The 21,653-nt window shown below is 37.3% G+C and overlaps 1 protein-coding gene across 4 annotated transcripts in view; it reads left to right on the top strand.

Annotated features, from left to right (window-relative positions):
- The window catches only part of plcg2 (phospholipase C gamma 2), an 81,491-nt gene extending 61,018 nt beyond the window's left edge, over positions 1-20,473 (top strand). For 2 of the 4 annotated variants that reach the window (XM_018093520.2, XM_018093522.2), the window contains exons 24-33: positions 42-108; positions 1,821-1,978; positions 2,644-2,746; positions 4,430-4,639; positions 5,631-5,770; positions 5,891-6,005; positions 6,483-6,650; positions 8,138-8,226; positions 14,067-14,289; positions 18,155-18,286. In XM_018093520.2, the coding sequence (XP_017949009.1) occupies positions 42-108; positions 1,821-1,978; positions 2,644-2,746; positions 4,430-4,639; positions 5,631-5,770; positions 5,891-6,005; positions 6,483-6,650; positions 8,138-8,226; positions 14,067-14,282 (1,266 nt within the window). In that variant the 3' untranslated portion in view covers positions 14,283-14,289; positions 18,155-18,286. Of the gene's footprint in view, positions 1-41; positions 109-1,820; positions 1,979-2,643; positions 2,747-4,429; positions 4,640-5,630; positions 5,771-5,890; positions 6,006-6,482; positions 6,651-8,137; positions 8,227-9,627; positions 11,537-14,066; positions 14,290-18,154 lie in introns of those variants that run through there. The other 2 variants (XM_002934948.5, XM_012962308.3) reach the window with 2 other exon arrangements.
- The last annotated feature ends 1,180 nt before the right edge of the window (positions 20,474-21,653 follow it).

Raw genomic sequence — 21,653 nt, 5'->3', positions numbered from 1 at the left:
CAAATGGTAAATAAAACATATAATGTTTTTGTACTGTACAGCTTATTGAAGACAGTCCATTGGGGTCCATGTGCAGAGGTATCCTGGAAATGGGATCATATAATATCAGTAAGTACATGTCTTCAAACATTAGTACACAATGGGCCAGGTTCAATTTGATGAGGATAGCTTATCCCCTAATTCAATTACAGATCTCCCCATAGAATCAAATGCAAATCAGTTTGGGAAAAACTGGAACTGATGGTAGAATTTTTTTTTTTCCTCAAATTGAATTTCGCCAAGTTTTCATGTGATAAGTCATAAAATAACATTTTCTCATTAACCTGACTATGGCCCATTGCACAATACATACTTTATGCACATTTATATACATCACTGAAACTTTATTATTATTGTTGATTATTTATAATGTGGTGTGCAGAACCAACCCAACCCAAAAATTATAGTATGGAACATACAAAGACACAAGAAGAGACAGACACCAGGCAGAAATGCTGAGAAAAAAATGCACTGCCATTTTGAGTGCATTTCTTTCTCAGCAGACAAGTACAGTCAAAAACCGATACATGAGAAAATATCAGAATACAAAGAGGCATCAGCAACAGATTGAAGGACAGCGTTAGCTAGAATAATAGTGTTCCTTCCTCTTTTCTTCATTACTGCATAAAATTCCTGCACTACAATTAAAAAAATGAGATTATACATAGTGTACTTTAGTATACCACATAATATTTAAGCTTACATGCCTTGCCAAATCAAATCTGTTTAGTAATTGCTAACATTAACCAATGATTATAGCTATTAGAACATATCATGATGCTATCTATTCCATTGTTTGCTATGTCTGTTAGAACTCACCATTTCAATAAAAGTAAATACATTTGAAAATGAAAACTTGTGTGGGCCATGAATAACATCATTTTTAGGAAGAAAAAATATCTAGGCACGTCATTCAACTGACAAAACAGATTCCCATGACTTCCTCTAACAGTTCAGGTGAAACAGACCCTTCTTAAAAAGAATAAGACTAAGAATAAGACTTGACTGGTTGCTTTGTTCAGTGGAAAAGGCTGGAGAGGCCCTAATTGTGGGAGATCAGGTAGAAGGGGCCTTTCTTACAGGGGATTGTAGCTCTTCTTTGATTGCTGAAATACAAGAGCAGGAAAAGTAGACTGTGGCCAACTGGAGGCACAGAGAGAGAAACATGGACATGATTGCCAAAGAATTAGGCAGAGGGAAATATATGTAAATTAAGCGGTTCTGGTTCAGGAAAGGGTAGTTGTTTTTCCTGCCTGATTTTCTTGTAGCTTAATATTTGTAGAAATGGTTATCTATACAAAATATTTTGTGTAGGTTTATTATTATTATTTTTTTTAATACCTTTATGAATGTGTAACATGTAGCATTGAAGGCTGATATTGTATTTAACTCATAGATTTAAAACCAGATGTGATTATTTAAGAACACCCCCCGAATAAAAGTATTGAGTTCTACAGTTTAGGCCGCAATGCAAATAACTTTGTATAAATAAATTCAAAAGCAGGATTCAGAGTGATATTTGTTAACTAGTAATTGGTTTTTCTAACAGTGAATCAGTATTGTTAGGCAGCGGGAAAAGATAAAAATAAGTTGGGAAAAGGTGGAAAAAGATGATTGAGATGAGTTTTTAGCTGTTTGACATACTGTACTACCTAGTTATGTTTTTAATTTGTCTTTTTTTTAATCCCAGCAGTTCTGTAATTCTTTTTAAATTTTTTTTAAATGTACAATATTAATTATGGTTTAATGCACTTTTTTAAATATGAATCCTTTTCCTGCAGGGAAGTTGCTTAATGGAAAATATAACAAACAGTTTGTTTTGTCCCTGGAATCCAAGAATCCAGAAGAGCCTACTGTAGATTTTGCAGCAGATACAATAGAAGAGTTTTTTGTGTGGTACAAACACATCCAACAGATTGAACAGAAAAAGGGAGCAGAGGTAAGTCAATGTTTATACACACTAAGCTCTAATACAGAACTGTAATTAGAAAAGTTTGATAGCTTTGGTTCTGTGTGGGAATTTATTTAAAACCAATTGCCATTGCCACAAGTCATACAGCTAAAAATCAATTTGGGATCAGAAGAACTACCAAAATTGCATAGAGTAAACAACTTTGCATTAAAAAAAATATTTATTGAAAGACTCACGCTTCAAATGTAAATGAAAAAAGCAGAGAATTGGGATCTTTAAAACTGTACAAAGGTAAACTGTATAATAAAAATAAGATTATATTGCAATCCCATAATGGAGATAGCTACAATAGATAGAGTCATGCTAGAGGTTTCTGATGTGTTGTTGTGGTGAAGGTATACTGTAAATGGCCCATAACAATCTGACAAACCACATACATTTTTATACTCAATGTTCAGTTAGTAAAAATGCATAATTTGTGGTTGTTCTGTTTATATTGTTAGCTATAGGTCCTTAAGAATTGCTTGAGCTGCCAGAATGTATTTAATAATTAAGAAAGTGCCTCTAACTTTTGTTTTAATTGAAAAGAAAATGATATTTTTTCATCAAATAACAATGCATAAACATGTGCCTTCTATTTTCTTAAATGAATGAAAGCTACTTACACCTGATGTGGTTTTCTATTTTAACAGGACTTTGAAAAGGGAACACTGGAGAAGCAGCAAGAGATTGCCCGAGAATTATCTGATCTGGTTATGTACTGTAAGCCCAAAAGTGAAGCTAAGGAGAAATTAGGTACTGTTAGTAATAAATGTTTTGTACGTGCATGAACTATGCATGATGAAGTAGTATATATAAAAGATATTCAGAAGGTCACCAAAAAGATGCACAGGCCTAGTGAGTGCTGACTTATAGTTCAACATGATCCAAAAAAGAAGACCATCACACACAGAAATTTTCAAAAAACATACAAGCTTTACTGTATGATCAAAACTTCTTCAGAAAGGTCTAAGTTGTGACCGAAACGTTGATCAAACAGCAAAGCTTTTATATTTTTTGGAAATTTATGTGATGAGCACTGGTCTTCTTTTTGGATTATATAGACACAGGCCGGGTGGACCAGTAAAACCTGGATGTTTGAGGACCAGTAAAACCTGGATGTTTGAGGACCAGTTAACCTGGATGTTTTCGGTGTGGCAATCGTAAAACCTGTGGTTGTTGGTTTCACGGGGGCCACCTTTGCCCACCCACATACTGGGAAAGAGTTTTTGATTCGACACAGACTTTCATGTATATCTGAATATGTTATATACCCTATCATGTGCCCTTGTGGCCTATACTATATAGGAAAATGCATTACAACTTTTCGAACACGGATGAACAACCATAGATCAGTAATCTGACACCCTGTTGGCTAGACACTTCGTACAGTAAAAACATTTGTTGGCCATGTTAAGGGCGATATTGATTGATTATATCCCTCCCTTGCCACGTGGAGAAGATAGATCTAAGTTATTGTTACAGAGAGAGGCTCAATGGATCCGAAGACTTGACACAATTGCCCCTCAGGGTCTAAATGAGAGTTTTCACTATCTTGTTTTCTTTGAGCTAATATGGATTACTATTGATTCTACAGGGGATCATTTCTCTGTGGATATATTCCACTGTAATCATGTTGCCACGTGGTTGTTAATTATATGGACTTTAATAACTATATGAGTGGATAATGAACTACTGGGCTTCTGATTTCCATATTGTTTGATATGCCGATTATGCTTTTTTATGCATTGATTTTCGCATTTGATCTCTTTTTAACTATTGATTTTTAATCTACATCCTTTTTAGTGAAAATCACAGAATTTTGCACATTCACATCTATATAATAATATTCTCACTAATGAATTTGCCGTTTTTCACTGATTCCTCTGCTGTGAGTGCTCTCTTTGGACTTGATATATATGTGTATATATATGTATGTATATACAGGTATAGGACCCGTTATCCAGAATACTCAGGACCAAGGGTATTCCGGATAAGGGGTCTTTCCGTAATTTGGATCTCCATACCTTAAGTCTACTTAAAATCAATAAAACATTTGTTAAACTCAACAGGATAGTTTTGCATCCAATAAGGATAATTTATATCTTAGTCGGGATCAATTACAAGGTACTGTTTTATTTTTACAGAGAAAAAGAAAATCAGTTTTAAAATTCAGAATTATTTGATTAAAATGGAGTCTATGGAAGATGGGCTTTCCGTAATTCAGAGATTTCTGGATAACGGGTTTCCGGAAAAGGCATCCCATACCTATAAATATATATATATATATGTATATATATATGTATGTATGTGTATGTATGTATATATATATATACACACATATATATATCCTTAGTTGACTTTGAGGTAACTGCTGTTTTTAAAATGACGCCCATTTCTTTTGCACTAAAATAAGATTAAATTAATTTTTGATTGTAGAGTCGCCGGATTTTCGGGAAATTCGATCATTTGCAGAGAATAAGGGAGAGAGTATTGCTCGACAAAAATCCATTGAGTTGTTGCGGTATAACCGTAAAGCCTTTACGCGAATCTACCCTAAGTCCTCAAGAGTTGACTCTTCAAACTATGACCCCCTACCCCTATGGCTCTGTGGAGACCAGATGATTGCACTAAATTACCAGACTCCAGGTAAGCATGCTTGTGTTGGTATGAGCCAAGTACCCCAAGTATAGGCTCATGTATGAAAGTGGGCACAATGCAAAAGACAGACACAAAGCACTATATTTTAACTCACAATTGATTGGAGATTTGTGTCTGACTATAAAAGGATGTCTGCTACAGTAATAGCATACATAGCATTTGCAACAAGTAATGTCCTTATAAGAAGAACTTTTGGGTTGTCCCAAAAGTCCCATCAATGAGATCTCTTCCCTAAGCCCACCAGTACCTTACAGAGCCTTGCAAGAGTCTTGCTTACCACTGACCATTCAGCTTCTAGGCTGGGCTTATGGGGATTCCATGTATATAAGTTGGGCACATCTCCCTCACCCAAACCACACTATTTGCATTGCATATATCTCCTCTGTTTGCCAGCACCATCACATTTTCCTTAAACAAATAGCAGCTTTCATTTGGCGGCCATCTTCCCTCTGACATATTATCAGTGACATTTACATGTACAAACAGAACATGTGCGATGTAAAGCCCAAGCAATGAAGAATGCAGGCTTACACAGGCAGAACTTACTTTGATAAAAAGTCCTGCTTGGATTGAGCCCTGTAACAGTTAAACTGAGCTCAGGACAGGAGGTTAGGAGAAAAGCATGTCTCCAGTAGAGTGCACAGCTACAGCAGAAAACAGCAATGCCATCTCTTCATTGGCTGCTAGACTGAAGGGTGTGTTCGGTAACCTGAGTTGAGAAGAAGTGAGCATGCTCAGTAAGCCAAAAGCCAAAGTCAGTTTCTAAGAGAGGGAGCTGAGTGAGTTAAAGGAGGAGAAAGAATCCCAAGTGATAAAGGGGAAGCTGCAGCTTTACTGTTAATCTGTGAACAACAGGAGTGGCAGGCATTTGAAGATTTCAGAGAGTCTGTTCACTAATTACATTCTTGTGTAGGAGGATTAAATGTCCTTTAAGATGCAAGATTTGAGGTTACAATCCTCTCTTTTACTCTATTTTCAGATAGGTACATGCAAATAAATAATGCAATGTTCGCTTACAATGGAGAATGCGGCTACATCCTGCAGCCAGAGTGTATGAGGGAAGAGTCATATGACCCCAGTGACTCTAGAAGACAGCTCCAAATGATTGTGACAATTAAGGTTAGACTTTTTACTACTAAATGACAGTAATGATTAAAAAGAGGATTTGGGGGGGTCAGTTGACTGTATTCTTCTTTTATTACTTCATCAATATGAAACCTGAAATTATTGTTCTCCCAGGTCTTAGGAGCTCGACATTTGCCAAAACCAGGGAGAGGTATTGCATGCCCTTTTGTAGAAGTGGAGGTATGCGGTGGGGAATATGACAACAATAAGTTCAGAACAATTGTTATGAGTAAGTATAGTCATTTATGCCATATCTTCAAGAATTTTTAATAAATTAGTAAGAACACCCATGTGGGTGAAATAGTTATTCACAAGGGCTATTTATGAGCTCAAGCACAGTGGGCAACCTGAACTTTTCATCATAGTGAATTGCACGTAAAACCACTTTCAATAAAGGTACTTGTGTCAAAATGTGCTTTTTGCATACATCCATTTCGGTTATTCAGATTAGCCTGTGGCTGGTCCTGCTGCTAGGTTCACAGGACTGCCACACTACCATATCCATTCTATCTTAATAATGGTCTGTGAAGAAATTGTTTCCCCACACTAATCAAATGACATTTAAACTAGCAACAATCTGTTCAGTTGTCACATCTGGTCAGTACTGGGAACAGTGCCCAAAGTTCAGAATGTTCTGTTGAATTCTATATTCTTTTGTAGCACTTGTGGATTTTTAAACTTAATTTTGCCATCTTGATAATTACAGATGATAATGGCCTCAACCCTGTATGGTCAGGAAGTTCTCAACAGGCTGAGTTTGAGATCCATGAGCCTGAGATTGCCTTTCTGAGGTTTGTAGTATATGAAGAAGATATGTTCAGTGACCCCAACTTCTTAGCTCAGTGCACCATCCCAGTTAAATGTTTAAAAACAGGTAAATATGAGTTTTGTCATGCAAATCCTGTGGGTTGGCTTTTTGTTTCTTGAATATTTTCATTGTGAGTTTGTGTGAAGACTAATTCTGACCTTAAAAAATACAAGCCTCATTTTTGAACGTATTACAAAGTGCAAAATTTGTATGCACATTGCCATATTTATATCCATATCCCAAGAATTCCAGCATAATTGTAGGTGCATGGTAAGTTGAGTCCCCTGCAATTTGCATGCAATGCACCAATTTGGACACAAAGGAGAGTCCGTTTTAGTATAATGTGTGTTACAGACTTCTGACCCCTGGTACTAATAACATTATTGCTTGATGCAGGTCAGTTACATAAAGCCCTAGATCTGACCAGCCTTTAATTCCAGGGTTCTATAGTATTGGTGCATACACATGCACGTAATTCATCAGAATGGGATAAAGAGGTGCATTGGCTCTCACTGCAAGTTGCAAAGGAGCAAGTAGAATGCAACTTACCTTTCTGGATTCAATTTTGCTTTACTTTTGCATTTGTGAGTAAAGCTTAGGGGCTTATTTATCATGTTGTGTAAAAAATGGTGAAATACACCACACATCACCAGGCATCAACTGTGTTAAAAATGGTGTACTTTTAATGGTGTCATTTATCCATCACTTTTTTTTGTGTTTCCTTTCTGCCAGAACTTGGTACTTGAAATCCTCCTATTGACTTTAATTGTGTGATTACACAAGGCCTGAAGTGGTATAAAATAACAGTTTCAAATCTGGCATTTGGGCAATGTAAAATAATACACGCACCTTGATAAATGTGACATTAATTCTACGCAGCATTTTACTCTGTTTTCCAGTATTATGTACCTATAACTAACATTCAGCACCGGTCCATTAACCAGTGCAGAAAGAACCAATCTGACATTTCAAACAAGACATTAAAATACAGGTATAGGAACCCTTATCCAGAAACCCGTTATCCTGAAAGCTTCATATATGGGAACGCCATGACCCATTAAGCAGATCTTTAAAACAAAATTAATTATTTCCTTTTTCCCTGTAAAAATAAAACAGTAGCTTGTACATTATAGTAACTAAGCAGCATGAATCCATGTTGGTGGTAAAACAATCCTATTGGGTTTATGTAATGTTGAGATGATTCTTTTGCAGATTTAAAATATGGAGTTACAAATTATGGAAAGATCCCTTATCTATAGAAATCCTAACCCCAAGCATTGCTCCTATACCTGTACCATATATTGCAAATTTATTGCTGTTATATATTGTGTTCTTTATGATAAAGAAATACAAATTATTCAGATTGTTTATTGGTTTTAGCTGCTTCAGTGTTAGAGTTTAGGTGTCGCACACATGTCAAAAACTTAACACTTATTTGTATGCCAAAAACTTAGATACAACTTATAATAATATGTATTATAATACATATGTTATATATATTTATAAGTATTTTTTAAAAGATGTTTAATACTTCAACATTGTTTACTTTTCAGGTTATAGATCAGTTCCACTAAAAAACGGTTACAGTGAAAACCTAGAGCTTGCTTCTCTGTTGGTTTATTGCCAAATACAAAAAGATCTGGTAAGTGCTGAGTGACATTGTACGTGGGGCATTGTAATTGACCCCTTTCACCTTTAGTTCTCTTTTAATATAATAATGTATTCACTATTCCAGAGTTTTGTTATTAGCTTGGTACTTTAGCAGTTTTTTGGACAAATATTGTCCAGTAAGGGCTTTCTAAGTTCAGCAGATTTGCAAATTAGGGGCGAAGTGAAACAGGACAGCTTTGCTCATCACTAGTAATAGTGCTATTATTTTCACATTGGCCTGTCTGTGAGATTTTTCTATAAATGCCTACCAAAGATGTATGCTCATTCAATAGATAGCTTGCGTGAACCATATAATTTAGAATGGATTCTGCAGTACTTTATTAAAACACTTTAAATGAAGGGAAACATATTATCAAATAAAAACTTGCAAAAGTATTTATAATACAATATACCAATTCTTTCATTAAAAAAAAATAAAAAGTCATTACTGCTAGTCCTGGACATTTTGCTTCTGCTTCTTTTACCTCCTGCATTAACCTCTGACACCCTTTTTAGTAATGTTGCACAGGTATGGGATTCTTTATTCAGAAACCTGTTATCCAGAAAGCTTCAAATCAAATTATTTCATTTTTTTCCTGTAATAAAAAAACAGTAGATTGAACTTTCTCCCAACTAAGATGCATGGATCCATATTGGTGGCAAACAATCCCATTGGGTTTATTTAAAGTTTAAATGACTTATAATATGGTTATTCATGCATTCTGGATAACAGATCCTATACTTGTACTGGAATGAGTTTGAATTATGAGTTAACGGAGAACTAAAGCTTAACTAAAGAAGTAGGCTAGAAATGTTGTACATGTTGTATGTTTTGTGCTTCTGTACCAGCCCAAGCCAACCACAGCTCTTTAGCAGGGAAGATCTGTGCCTCCAAAGATGCCCCAGTAGCTCCCCATCTTCTTTTCTGCTGATTCACTGCACATGCTCTGTGCTGCTGTCAGTTAGATTGTATATATTGTATTTTTAGAATATAAATGGCACAATAAAAGGCGGATTAGTAATTAAGCCAGGATCATATTACATAGTATCTCTGAAACCAGTGCAATTAGCATCAGATTTTAATAATCAGTCCTTTAGCATCAGCTTATATGGCAGGCAAACCTAATTTTCTGCTTGATAAGCATGACTCCTAAGCTTAGCTTCTCATTGGCTGCTCAGAGCACACTGAGCATGTCAGTGTCACTGACACTTCTGACAAAATCCAAAATGGGGAGCTCCTGTGACAACTGTGAAGTCCCAGTTCAATACTACAATAGAGATGCTAAACTTTAGGCTAGGGGTTAGTTCTCCTTTAAGTAGTATCAAAATAGAAGCCCATTACATTTAATAATAGTTCATAGACTGAAATATGTTTGTTTTTGCTCTGCTGCAGACTCGCCCACGTGCAAAATTCCGCTGACCAGTTTGTGTTGCACCTCTTCCTCATTTTGCTTATACACTGCATTACTGGTGACATGGCCCAACATCCATGAAATGCATGTTCCCCGGATTGTGGCAATTCCTAGCACTGCTTGCTTGCTCCATGCCCTGCCAGGCTGTGTCCCAACAATGGCTGACTTGCATGTTCTCCAGACCACCAGCTGCTCCTGAAAATGTTTGACTGCTTTGCCAGTAGAAGCAGCTTGATACTTGTATTGCTGACTTGCTTATGTTCTGCATTTGTACAGTGACAAACATTTGTACATTAATATTGTCTTGCTTATTTGTGTTCTGCATTTCTGCTTTTGTACAGTGACAAACATTTGTACACTAATATTGTCTTGCTACTTGCGTTCTGCATTTCTGCTTTTTATACACTATGGGGTAGATTTACTAAAACTCCATCATTTCTCTTTTTTTATTTTAAATTCAACTAATAGTTTTCCCGAATGTCTGATATTTACTGTTCCGAGGCATGTCGTAGAAAACTCGACTTTTTCGAATTATCGCTGCAAAAATTCAGACTTTATCGAATTGTCGCAACGACAATTCGATAAAGTCTGAATTTTCGAAAAGTTTGATTTTCAGACAAAACACAAACTCAACAAGTTTAATCTGGTGAAGTTTAATCTTGTCGAATTTGGATTTTTAGCCATTTAGACGCATGGTAGATCTTGGAAAAGTTGCAGCATTTTTTTCTCTGAGACTTTTTTGAAGAAAATATGAATCAATGGTTAGTTAATGAGCCCCTAACATTATCTTGGCAAGTCTACTGCATTTATTACCTTGCCAGATCATGTCTGCTTGCAGTAAATAAGGCTTTAACTTAATGGATAATGAAAGCAAATGTAATTCTTAGCCATATGTATAAACGCTTAAACTATTTTTATAATACATTAGAAGCTATATTATATAATAATTACAAAAAGTGTGTGCACTACTAAAGCCATGTTGCAGTAATATGCTCTCCTCTAGGCAAAACTACAGTTCGCACAATGTTCCCGCTTTCCTGTAATTCTCCTTCTCAACAGGTCTGTTAGGTGCAGATCAAAGAAGGCATGTAAAATTGGCCAGATCTAGATCAGGCAGGTTTGATTTTAAAATCTCTACATGATGACGTCAAGTGCACCGTTGTGACATTGCAGCCATGGGCTCCACCATCTTTAGAAGGAAGTGGAGCACCCTTTAAATGAACTGGAAATCCTAGAGCATCACATACGTTTGTCACACACCAATATGGGTCCCTCTATAATTAAACAAACATGTATTATGTTGTAACTAATTTGTTTAATTGGGGTATCATTATCTTGCATAAAAAACAGATCATGTTTTAGATCATATTTATGCAAAAATACTGAACATTTTATGAGGTCTATGAAGTGTTAAGCACCACCGTATACCCAAAGTTATTGAGAATTGAATCTGATTTCATTGTGCATAATTTAGTATTTTGGTTAACCCCTTCTAACAAAAAAAACAACCATTTTGGATTGATACATGAATCAGCAGTGCCTAGAACCTGCACTGAGTTAAGATTGGGATGAATCGACTTGGGATGAATTGAATTTTTTAATTTTGATGAATGGGGCATTCTTGTACTCCCAATACAAATTAAGGTTATTCTGATGTATCAAAATGTACATATACAGATTAAGATATATTTTTCAAGAAATGTACAATTAATAAAAGATCTAATATATATATAATATATTTACTATATGAACTTGTTTTGTTAAAAGTGTAAAAAAGATGTATCCACAAGGCCCCAAACATATCAATGTTCTTGATCTTTAATCTGAATGTACTTGATCTTTAATCTGTGTACTTTTGTACACTAGAAATAAACAGTGATTTTTAAAGATTTTGATTTATCTCATATGACACAAAGATTTCATAGTGAGTTTAAGAAGATAATAAGCTGTAGCTTCTGGACTAAATGACAAAATAGGTCTCAGTAGAAGGTAGTGCATCTGCTGATACAGGCTAAAACAAAACATGCATCCATTAATCTTACATTTTTATGAAACCCAAGCAATAGCTAGTTGATCCAGAGGAATTAAAAAATAAAATAAATTTGAAGCCTTTCTAATTTGCATCAGAGTTTGGGTAGGGGATCTTCCTTCTTGACTCCCAAGAGGGAAATCACATGATCCCAGGGTCAACTTTATATTTTCTTTCTACTGTTTGTTAAGTGCGTATGTAGGCTACTGGTTAAATTACCCGCTAGTTGGGTGTGGCAGAACATTCTCCTGCTTTTCTAGAATAAATTCTTCCTTTCCCTCAGCCATTGCATATTATCTTGCAGTTCCTTTTTTAAAGAAGAATAGGCTGGGGGTAGTGCAATATCATGGAATATTTTGAGAACAGGTCCAGTATATAGTCCACTATATAAGTATCAGCTCTCATCTGTAAAATATATATAAATTTACTGTGTTACGGTGGACCTTCTATATTCTGAACATAGTTATTAATTTAAAAATAGATAGTATATACTTTACCTGAATACAATGTGCCAATGGGATTGGGGTTGTAATACTGGTTGCACATTGGTGTTATGTGGTTAGCATTGGTGCCTTTTAGCAATGCGATCCTAGCAATATCTGCATTGAGTTTGTTTGTTGCGTTCTTCTAGGTACCCTGTGTTCCCCCACACTACAGAAACATACAAAAGGTTATTTGAATCCAAGTCATTTTTTAATACTTTGGCCACATTTGCCTCTTGACAGTAAATCATGGCAACCAATTAAATTTTTGTTGTCATCATTCTAGCTCCAGCTGATAGCTAATAACCAATTGGTTAATATGATATACTGCCTAGGTGCCAATCTGCGTAGCGTTGAGGAATTAACCCCAGTTACGCATGTATGTGTTGAAGGGGATTGGATTGTAAGCTTCACTAACCAATGTGAATGACAGATGTGTGTTGCAGAATATGCTGAAACTGCATAAATAAATAGTATAAATACAATATATAATTTATGGATCTTTTCTTTAGGTCTAATTTTTTATTTCTTAATAGAATGTCATTTTTTTATGTTACCATGTCTATACTGAACCATAATTGTTATGATCCAATCATATTAGGGCTGCTTGCCAGTGTAATATAAATGTGAAATTAAACACAAGCCGAAGCCCCCATCCATCTGTTCTGCGACTTGAAAAATCCTCAATAAAGTTCTCTAATTTTATAGTAAGTCTGCTTTGCTAAAAGTCACATCTGCAGGCACTTTGATGAGAAATAGAAAAGCATAAAGGGACACAGCTGGCCATAAAATAGAATTTTGTGGGCCTCAGTAACAGAAAGCTGTTTTAACCAATATCCAAAGTCTAAATTACACATCTTGTGTGTCATAAGAACTGGGTAATCTCTATACAATTTTTATAGAACAGTTCTCTTTTGTTTTATATTTGTAACTGTTTGACTTCACCTGTTTGTTTGAAGCTCTTTAATTTTATTACCACAGTCATAAAAAGAATCTAACACGTTATTTGCACGTTATGTTATTGGCAGTTATTTCTATGTATGTTTTTTAGGAGAAAATATTTACCACTAGACACTGCAAGTCATTATGTGAACTGACACTTTGCAGTTATGAAAATTAATTCAAGAGACGTTGTGGTTTGGGGTCACTATATGCTTTCTATAGAATCTGCTCAGGATATGTAGGTATACAAATTCAACAGAATGTGCAAAAATGCACATCAATATTCCATGACTGTTATTAAATATGGCAGTTTGAAAATTACATACAAAATGAATTCTATATTATGCTATATTCTAATAATTTTAGAAAGAGTATGGCTTTTGGGTAAGACCTCAAATATTTACCCACATCATCTTCTTTGGCCCCTAACTGCTTCATGCAGAAGGGATTTGTAAAGGGTCATTAATATCACATAGGTATAGATGAGAGAAACCAATAACCAAAGTACAGACATTTCTCAAACAGCGGCCTTGTGTTTTGGTTAATGCCAGACGGAGCTGAATCTCAGGTTTCAAATAAACATGGCATCAGCCTTCCCCTGTGCTATTGTGTTGGGCCAGATGCAGGCACACAGAATGGATTTCAGTGCCTCAACGTGCAAGTATGAAGATTTTTGAAATCCACTTCATGTGCCTGCACCCAGGCCAATGCAATGGCTCCGGGTGTAAGCACAGGGGAAGGCTGATTCCAGTATAGGGGCTCATTCTTTGCCTGTGGATATACCACTTAAGGTACTGTAGGGATCAAAACCCTTTTATTCTACAAAAATACATGGAATCAAAATGTTTCTCTTGTAAATGTTTGTGATTTATTTGCCCAGCAATGGGATATTTGTGATTTTGTTATAATGTCATTATATATAAGGTCATTATTGCAATCAAATCTGATTAATATTTTTATGTTTTAGGAAAAAGTAGAAGAACTGTACTCTTCATCAAAGCAACTCCGCAAGCGCCAGACAGACCTGACCAATGAACTGTTTCTTTACGACACTCACCAAAACATGAGACACCCCAGTCATGAGGCATTTGTGAACGACAGTAAAGGGAATGCCAGTCCAGAGGTGTCCAACAGGAGGTATAAAATGAGAAAAGATCAGATTGAATATATGATCCATATCTAATACAGAGGCAAGTTTAGTGTTCTGCCTGTATACCAGAAGCCTTCCTCTGTATACCTTTGTCTTCTTTTTACCTTAATCAGGCAAAATTAAGTACCTTTATCTTTTGGTGAGTTTTCTCAAAACCCTGTAAATATTATCCTGTTATTAACTAAACAAATCAGTTGGAAATAAGTATATACGGTATAGAGATATATATATATATATATATATATATACAAACCGGATTCCAAAAAAGTTGGGACACTAAACAAATTGTGAATAAAAACTGAATGCAATGATGTGGAGGTGCCAACTTCTAATATTTTATTCAGAATAGAACATAAATCACGGAACAAAAGTTTAAACTGAGAAAATGTACCATTTTAAGGTAAAAATATGTTGATTCAACATGATTGGGTATAAAAAGAGCTTCTCAGAGTGGCAGTGTATCTCAGAAGCCAAGATGGGTAGAGGATCACCAATTCCCACAATGTTGCGCAGAAAGATAGTGGAGCAATATCAGAAAGGTGTTACCCAGCGAAAAATTGCAAAGATTTTGCATCTATCATCATCAACTGTGCATAACATCATCCGAAGATTCAGAGAATCTGGAACAATCTCTGTGCGTAAGGGTCAAGGCCGTAAAACCATACTGGATGCCCGTGATCTCCAGGCCCTTAAACGACACTGCACCACAAACAGGAATGCTACTGTAAAGGAAATCACAGAATGGGCTCAGGAATACTTCCAGAAACCATTGTCAGTGAACACAATCCACCGTGCCATCCGCCGTTGCCAGCTGAAACTCTACAGTGCAAAGAAGAAGCCATTTCTAAGCAAGATCCACAAGCTCAGGCGTTTTCATTGGGCCAGGGATCATTTAAAATGGCGTGTGGCAAAATAGAAGACTGTTCTGTGGTCAGACGAGTCACGATTCAAAGTTCTTTTTGGAAATCTGGGACGCCATGTCATCCGGACCAAAGAGGACAAGGACAACCCAAGTTGTTATCAACGCTCAGTTCAGAAGCCTGCATCTCTGATGGTATGGGGTTGCATGAGTGCGTGTGGCATGGGCAGCTTGCATGTCTGGAAAGGCAGCATCAATGCAGAAAAATATATTCAGGTTCTAGAACAACATATGCTCCCATCCAGACGTCATCTCTTTCAGGGAAGACCCTGCATTTTTCAACAAGATAATGCCAGACCACATTCTGCATCAATCACAACATCATGGCTGCGTAGGAGAAGGATCCGGGTACTGAAATGGCCAGTCTGCAGTCCAGATCTTTCACCTATAGAGAACATTTGGCGCATCATAAAGAGGAAGGTGCGACAAAGAAGGCCCAAGACGATTGAACAGTTAGAGGCCTGTATTAGACAAGAATGGGAGAGCATTCCTATTCCTAAACTTGAGAAACTGGTCTCCTCGGTCCCCAGACGTCTGTTGAGTGTTGCAAGAAGAAGGGGAGATGCCACGCAGTGGTGAAACTGGCCTTGTCCCAACTTTTTTGGGATTTGTTGACACCATGAAATTCTGAATCAACATATTTTTCCCTTAAAATGGTACATTTTCTCAGTTTAAACTTTTGTTCCGTGATTTATGTTCTATTCTGAATAAAATATTAGAAGTTGGCACCTCCACATCATTGCATTCAGTTTTTATTCACAATTTGTTTAGTGTCCCAACTTTTTTGGAATCCGGGTTGTATATATATATATATATATATATATATTACTCAAAAAAATAAAGGGAACACAAAAATAAGACATCCTAGATCTTAATGAATTAAATATTCTTATTAAATACTTCGTTTTTTACATAGATGAGTGTGCTGACAACAACATCACACAAAAATTATCAATAGAAATCATATTTATCAACCCATGGAGGTCTGGATTTGGAGTCACACTCAAAATTAACTACAGGCCGATCCAACTTTGATGTAATGTCCTTAAAACAAGTCAAAATGAGGCTCAGTAGTGTGTGTGGCCACCACATTGGATTCAGCTCTGGGGAACGGGAGGGCCAGTCCATAGCATCAATGCCTTCGTCTTGCAGGAACTGCTGACACACTCCAGCCACATGTGGTCTAGCATTGTCTTGCATTAGGAGGAACCCAGGGCCAACTGCACCAGCATATGGTTTCACAAGGGGTCTGAGGATCTCATATCAGTACCTAATGGCAGTCAGGCTACCTCTGGCGAGCACATGGAGGGCTGTGCGGCCTCCCAAAGAAATGCCACCCCACACCATTACTGACCCACTGCCAAACAGGTCATGCTGGAGGATGTTGCAGGCAGCAGAACATTCTCCACGGTGTCTCCAGACTCTGTCACGTCTGTCCCATGTGCTTAGTGTGAACCTGCTTTCATCTGTGAAGAGCACAGGGCGCCAGTGGCAAATTTGCCAATCTTGGTTTTCTCTGGCAAATGCCAAATGTCCTGCACGGTGCTGAGCTGTAAGCACAACCCCCACCTGTAGATGTAGGGCCCTCATACCACCCTCATGGAGTCTGTTTCTGACCTTTTAAACAGACACATGCACATCTGGAGGTCATTTTGCAGGGCTCTGGCAGTGCTCCTCCTGTTCCTCCTTGCACAAAGGCAGAGGTAGCGGTCCTGATGCTGGGTTGTTGCCCTCCTACAGCCTCCTCCACGTTTCCTGATGTACTGGCCTGTGTCCTGGTAGCGCCTCCATGCTCTGGACACTACACTGACAGACACAGCAAACCTTCTTCCCACAGCTCGCATTGATGTGCCATCCTGGATAAGCTGCACTACCTGAGCCATTTGTGTGGGTTGTAGACCATGCTACCACTAGAGTGAAAGCACCGCCAGCATTCAAAAGTGACTAAAACATCAGCCAGAAAGCATAGGAACTGAAAAGTGGTCACCACCTGCAGAACCACTTCTTTATTGGGGATGTCTTGCTAATTGCCTATAATTTCCACCTGTTGTCTATTCCATTTGCACAACAGCATTTGATTTGATTGTCAATCAGTGTTGCTACCTAAGGCTGATGCCACACGTGGCGTTTTTCCGCTGCGTATTTTCTAATTCTCTCGGCGGCTGAAAAACGCCTGATATCATCATCCATAGAAATAGCTTGAAAAGACTCGAAGCAAACCACACAAGCGCAAATACGCTAGAAAACGCCTTAGCATGGATTTTTCAAGCGTAGGCCGAAATACGCCAGTATTTGCAAAGCAAGCTATTCCTATGTATACGCAAAGGCAGCTGCCAGACCTAGCGGAAATACGCGGCGTTTTTTGCTATTTCGCACTATTAGCACCATGGAAATGGGATTTGCTTACGTCACCAGTACTAGGCTGAAAAACGCCATAGTCTCGGGCTGTGTGGCTTGTACGGCGTTTTTAGGCTAAGAAAAAACGCCTTAGGCTGATGTCAGACGAGGCGTAGGGCGGATATTGTTGGCAAGCAGAAAAACGCTTGCCGAAAATTCCGCCCTAAACCTCCTACTTGTGCCTGCACCTGAATGAATGGAATACGCTTGGGTGCAGGCACATGTAGCTAGAAATACGCATAAAAACGAAAGAGTTTGAAAGTCTTGTGTTTTTTATGCGTATTTCGGCAACATGTGCCAGCACACGAGCGTATCCCATTCATTCGGGTGCAGGCACATGTAGGAGGCGTAGGGTAGTATTTTCGGTAATTGCTTTTCCTCCGCCTATTTGTCTGGCATTAGCCTAAGTGGACAGTTTGATTTCACAGAAGTGTGATTGACTTGGAGTTACATTGTGTTGTTCAAGTTCCCTTTATTTTTTTGAGCAGTGTATTTACCGCCTCTAGATGGATATATATTAGCATAGCATATAACACATGCCATTTGTTGTACTACTTGTCACTCATTTTGCTTCATTTTTCTGCTTAAGGTTAAAGGAAAGACAGATCAGTAACAGCAAATTCTACTCATAAAGAAAATTTGCAAAGTCTTTTTGCCATAAGGACCTTGTAATGGAGAAACTGGAAGGAGCACTTTTCATAAAAGAATGCCTTTGACAATTTATAGATGTTTACTGATTGATACTGATGTTCTACAATTGCTATGGACAGTTGGGAGTGCAAATTTTATAGAGAAATGCTTTGCTGCCTGTCATCTGAAGATACTAAAATACATATATTAAGAGAGCTTCCTTAAGAAAATGCCAGAACACTGACTGGCTTGACAGAAATTGGATTTTGTTTACCCTATATTTAGACAGTTGCCTCTTTTTATTTAAATAAGTTAGTCACTGTGCTCACTGGATAACTTCACTTTCTTCATTGTTTATGGTGCTACAATTTGAAGTAGCGGTAAACAGTTAAAATATTATTCATAAGTTAAGTTACGTGTCCGGCTATAAAATCGGCTAAGCCAAGCATTGTTAACAGCTTATCATAAAATGTTCACTATTGGAACAATGTTTGTATTCATCCAAATAACCCTGTACATTGCCCAATCTACTGAACTGAGATGTATTTATTTCCATCAACAACCAACAGGATAACTTTGGAAAGTGCAAACTTTGAAAAGCACCCAATTCAATGGAATCCAACAATTGTTCATGAGTATACCTGGAATAAGTGTCAGTTGTGGATCTATCCTTTGAAGAAACAGCTCTAGAAGCACCACGGACAGCCAGAGAGTATCATACAACTCAGTCTTTATTCATATCCTTTAAAACCCAGGACGCCTGACGCGTTTCGTGCGCATGCGCACTTAATCATAGGCATCAGTTGTGGATCTAATGATAATGAAAATAATACATTTGCTGGTCTGCATTCTGATACCATTCTGCTAACCTGGACATACTGTATCACTGACATTACAAAGAGGGAGAAATCATGATGGTAGTATGTGGGGGAGAATTAGCATTGCTTTATATAAGTGGTGCAGTCAAATGACACTTTGCTGGAGTCTTTACCTGCCACCCAACCCAACCCACACAATACATCAACAGGTAAAGTTGCCATTTGCCTTATTAAGGGAGGGATAAAGGATTTTTCTGGGTTGCCATTTGCTGTTGGTTTTACTGTTACTTCCTCACCCAATGCACATAGGGTAGGGAATAAAGGTAACCAGAATACTAGGGGGGCACGTGTCACGGCAGTTTAGTAGAATGGGATATAGACTTATTACACATAAAAAAAAATATTTTGGGCGCTCTGTATGTGCTCTCTGAGTTTAGTCTGAATCCAGCCCTTTATGTGGCATGGACAAGATATCTATTGCAGTTCTCATTTTAATGTTATTGTAGACTGTTAATTATACAAATGTTTGGCCAGTTTACCCATGCCTCTGTGTGCGTTTGCTTTTTATCACATGAAATCAACATGCAATTCTAGTTTGTGTAACAATGAGTGTGCTCTATAAATGTTGCAATATATCCAAATGTCTTATTCAAAATTGTTTAATTCACGCTTAAGGAATTTAATAAAGTGTTAGAGGATCAACAAAACTCAAATATGACAGTTTTAAGGCCCAGATTTACAGCTAATTATGGCACAGAGTACAGCAGTAAAGGGGGATGCCAGCACCAGCTAAATCGCTTCACCTAGCATTTATATTTTACCAGCCAGAGAGAAATCCCCATGCCCTCTAGGCAGTGCTAGATGCACCCGTTGTCATCACAACAAGCATCACCTCCATATTAGCAGTGCACTTGGCATCTCCTATATCCAATGTGGAGCTATTCTGAACATCTAATGTCAGCGAGTTAAAATTTTTCAGAGCCACTTGCTTCCAGTTATTACTATGTTGATATTGATCAGTATAATATATTAGCACAAATGTGTCCATTATGGAAGCAGAGGGTGCTGTAATGTCATATTAGGTAACTCAGTCTTCAGTGGTATTACTAATACAGTAAATATAGAAAGCAGACCCCATGGTTGTGGGGGGCCTGAACTGCAAGGTATGCTTCCTCCATAACTCTAGAGACCCCCCTTCCTGGCCACTCTCCTACCCAAAAGGTGGCAGGAAGTAAGGTATACTAGATAGTGGAGCAGTTAGGGGTTGCCACTGAATATTTACACCACTGGGAATTACCCTCTGTAGACTATGCCTAAGTAATGGCTGAAGAATAAGGGAACTTAATTAAAATATATTACACTTGCCCAGTGTTGTATGTTGTGCTTTTTTGCATCTCTTTTTATGAATATTTTATGAAAATGCACAAGCAAAAATAAATAAATCATTGTAGTGAGTTTCATACCGTATGATAAATGATTTGCATAGTGCTAACAGTAACATTTGTATTGGGTAAATGAAAAAATGAAAAAAAAAATGAAATCAATATTATGTCCAACTTCACTTGAATGCTGTTATACTGAACGTCGTTATGAAGATCAAACCTCATGATAAAAGTACAATGAGCAGATGTTCTTCAGAAGCATTTAGTATTGGTACACAATTAAAGCTTGCAGATCACTTAAGGAAAAGAGTGAAATCAATCTATATGCTGTATTTGCTATTTATTTTACTATTGCTATTTATGTTCTTCCTACCCAAGAAAGATACTGCTTTACCGTGAAAGATTTATGCGCTTAAAGCCAGCCATTAAAAGCTTTAAAGTGAAATGCGTTTGAAATAAGCCATTAGAGACCCAGTAACAAAGCACTGTAGCCTTCAGCTTGCATAAAAGCTAGCTAATATAAAAGGTCAAGTGATGTAGGAGCTGATCTGATTGCATCGTGCAGCCCTGGGGTAAATCTGCAACTGCCCGACCTTTGCAGCTGTCTGTGTAGGTTTGCACTTAAAATGATGCCCTTAATGGACTGTAAATCAAAATTTCCTTTGTGTATATGAACATATGCAAACTGGAGTGGGCTAGAAACCCTTGGGGTTAATCATGCTGGAAAATGACTTCTGGAATATAAAACAGGGAAACACTGATACAGCTTCCACTTTCATCCTTGTGATGTGCATCTCAATTAATAACACTGGTATCAAGTTTTGTGTTGACTTTTCAATTGGTCTTCATTATTTATTTTTTATAGTTTTCTTTAATTATTTGCCTTCCTCTTCTGCCTCTTTCCAGTTTTCAATTGGGGGTCACTGACCCCAACAGCCAAAAGAACTATTCCTGTGAAGCTACAATTCTCTTATTGATTTCTTTTTTTTACTTATCTTCCTATTTACAGCCTCTCCTTTTAGTATTTCAGGATCTCATTTAAACCACTGCCTGGTTGCCAGGGCAAGTAAAACTCTAGCAACCAGATAACTGTTGAAATACCAAACTGGAGAGCTTCTGAACAAAAAGGAAAATAACTGTAAAACCACAAAAATAAAAGGTGAAGACCAATTGCACATTATCTTAAATATCACTCTCTACTAAATAATAAAAAAGTCAATGTAAAAGTACATTTAAAGGTAAAACAACAAAGGTGCAA

The sequence above is a fragment of the Xenopus tropicalis genome, chromosome 4 (genome assembly GCF_000004195.4).
Source record: "Xenopus tropicalis strain Nigerian chromosome 4, UCB_Xtro_10.0, whole genome shotgun sequence".
Classification (NCBI taxonomy): domain Eukaryota; kingdom Metazoa; phylum Chordata; class Amphibia; order Anura; family Pipidae; genus Xenopus; species Xenopus tropicalis.
Note: the sequence above shows the minus strand (reverse complement) of the source record. Positions and strands in the feature narration are given on the sequence as shown.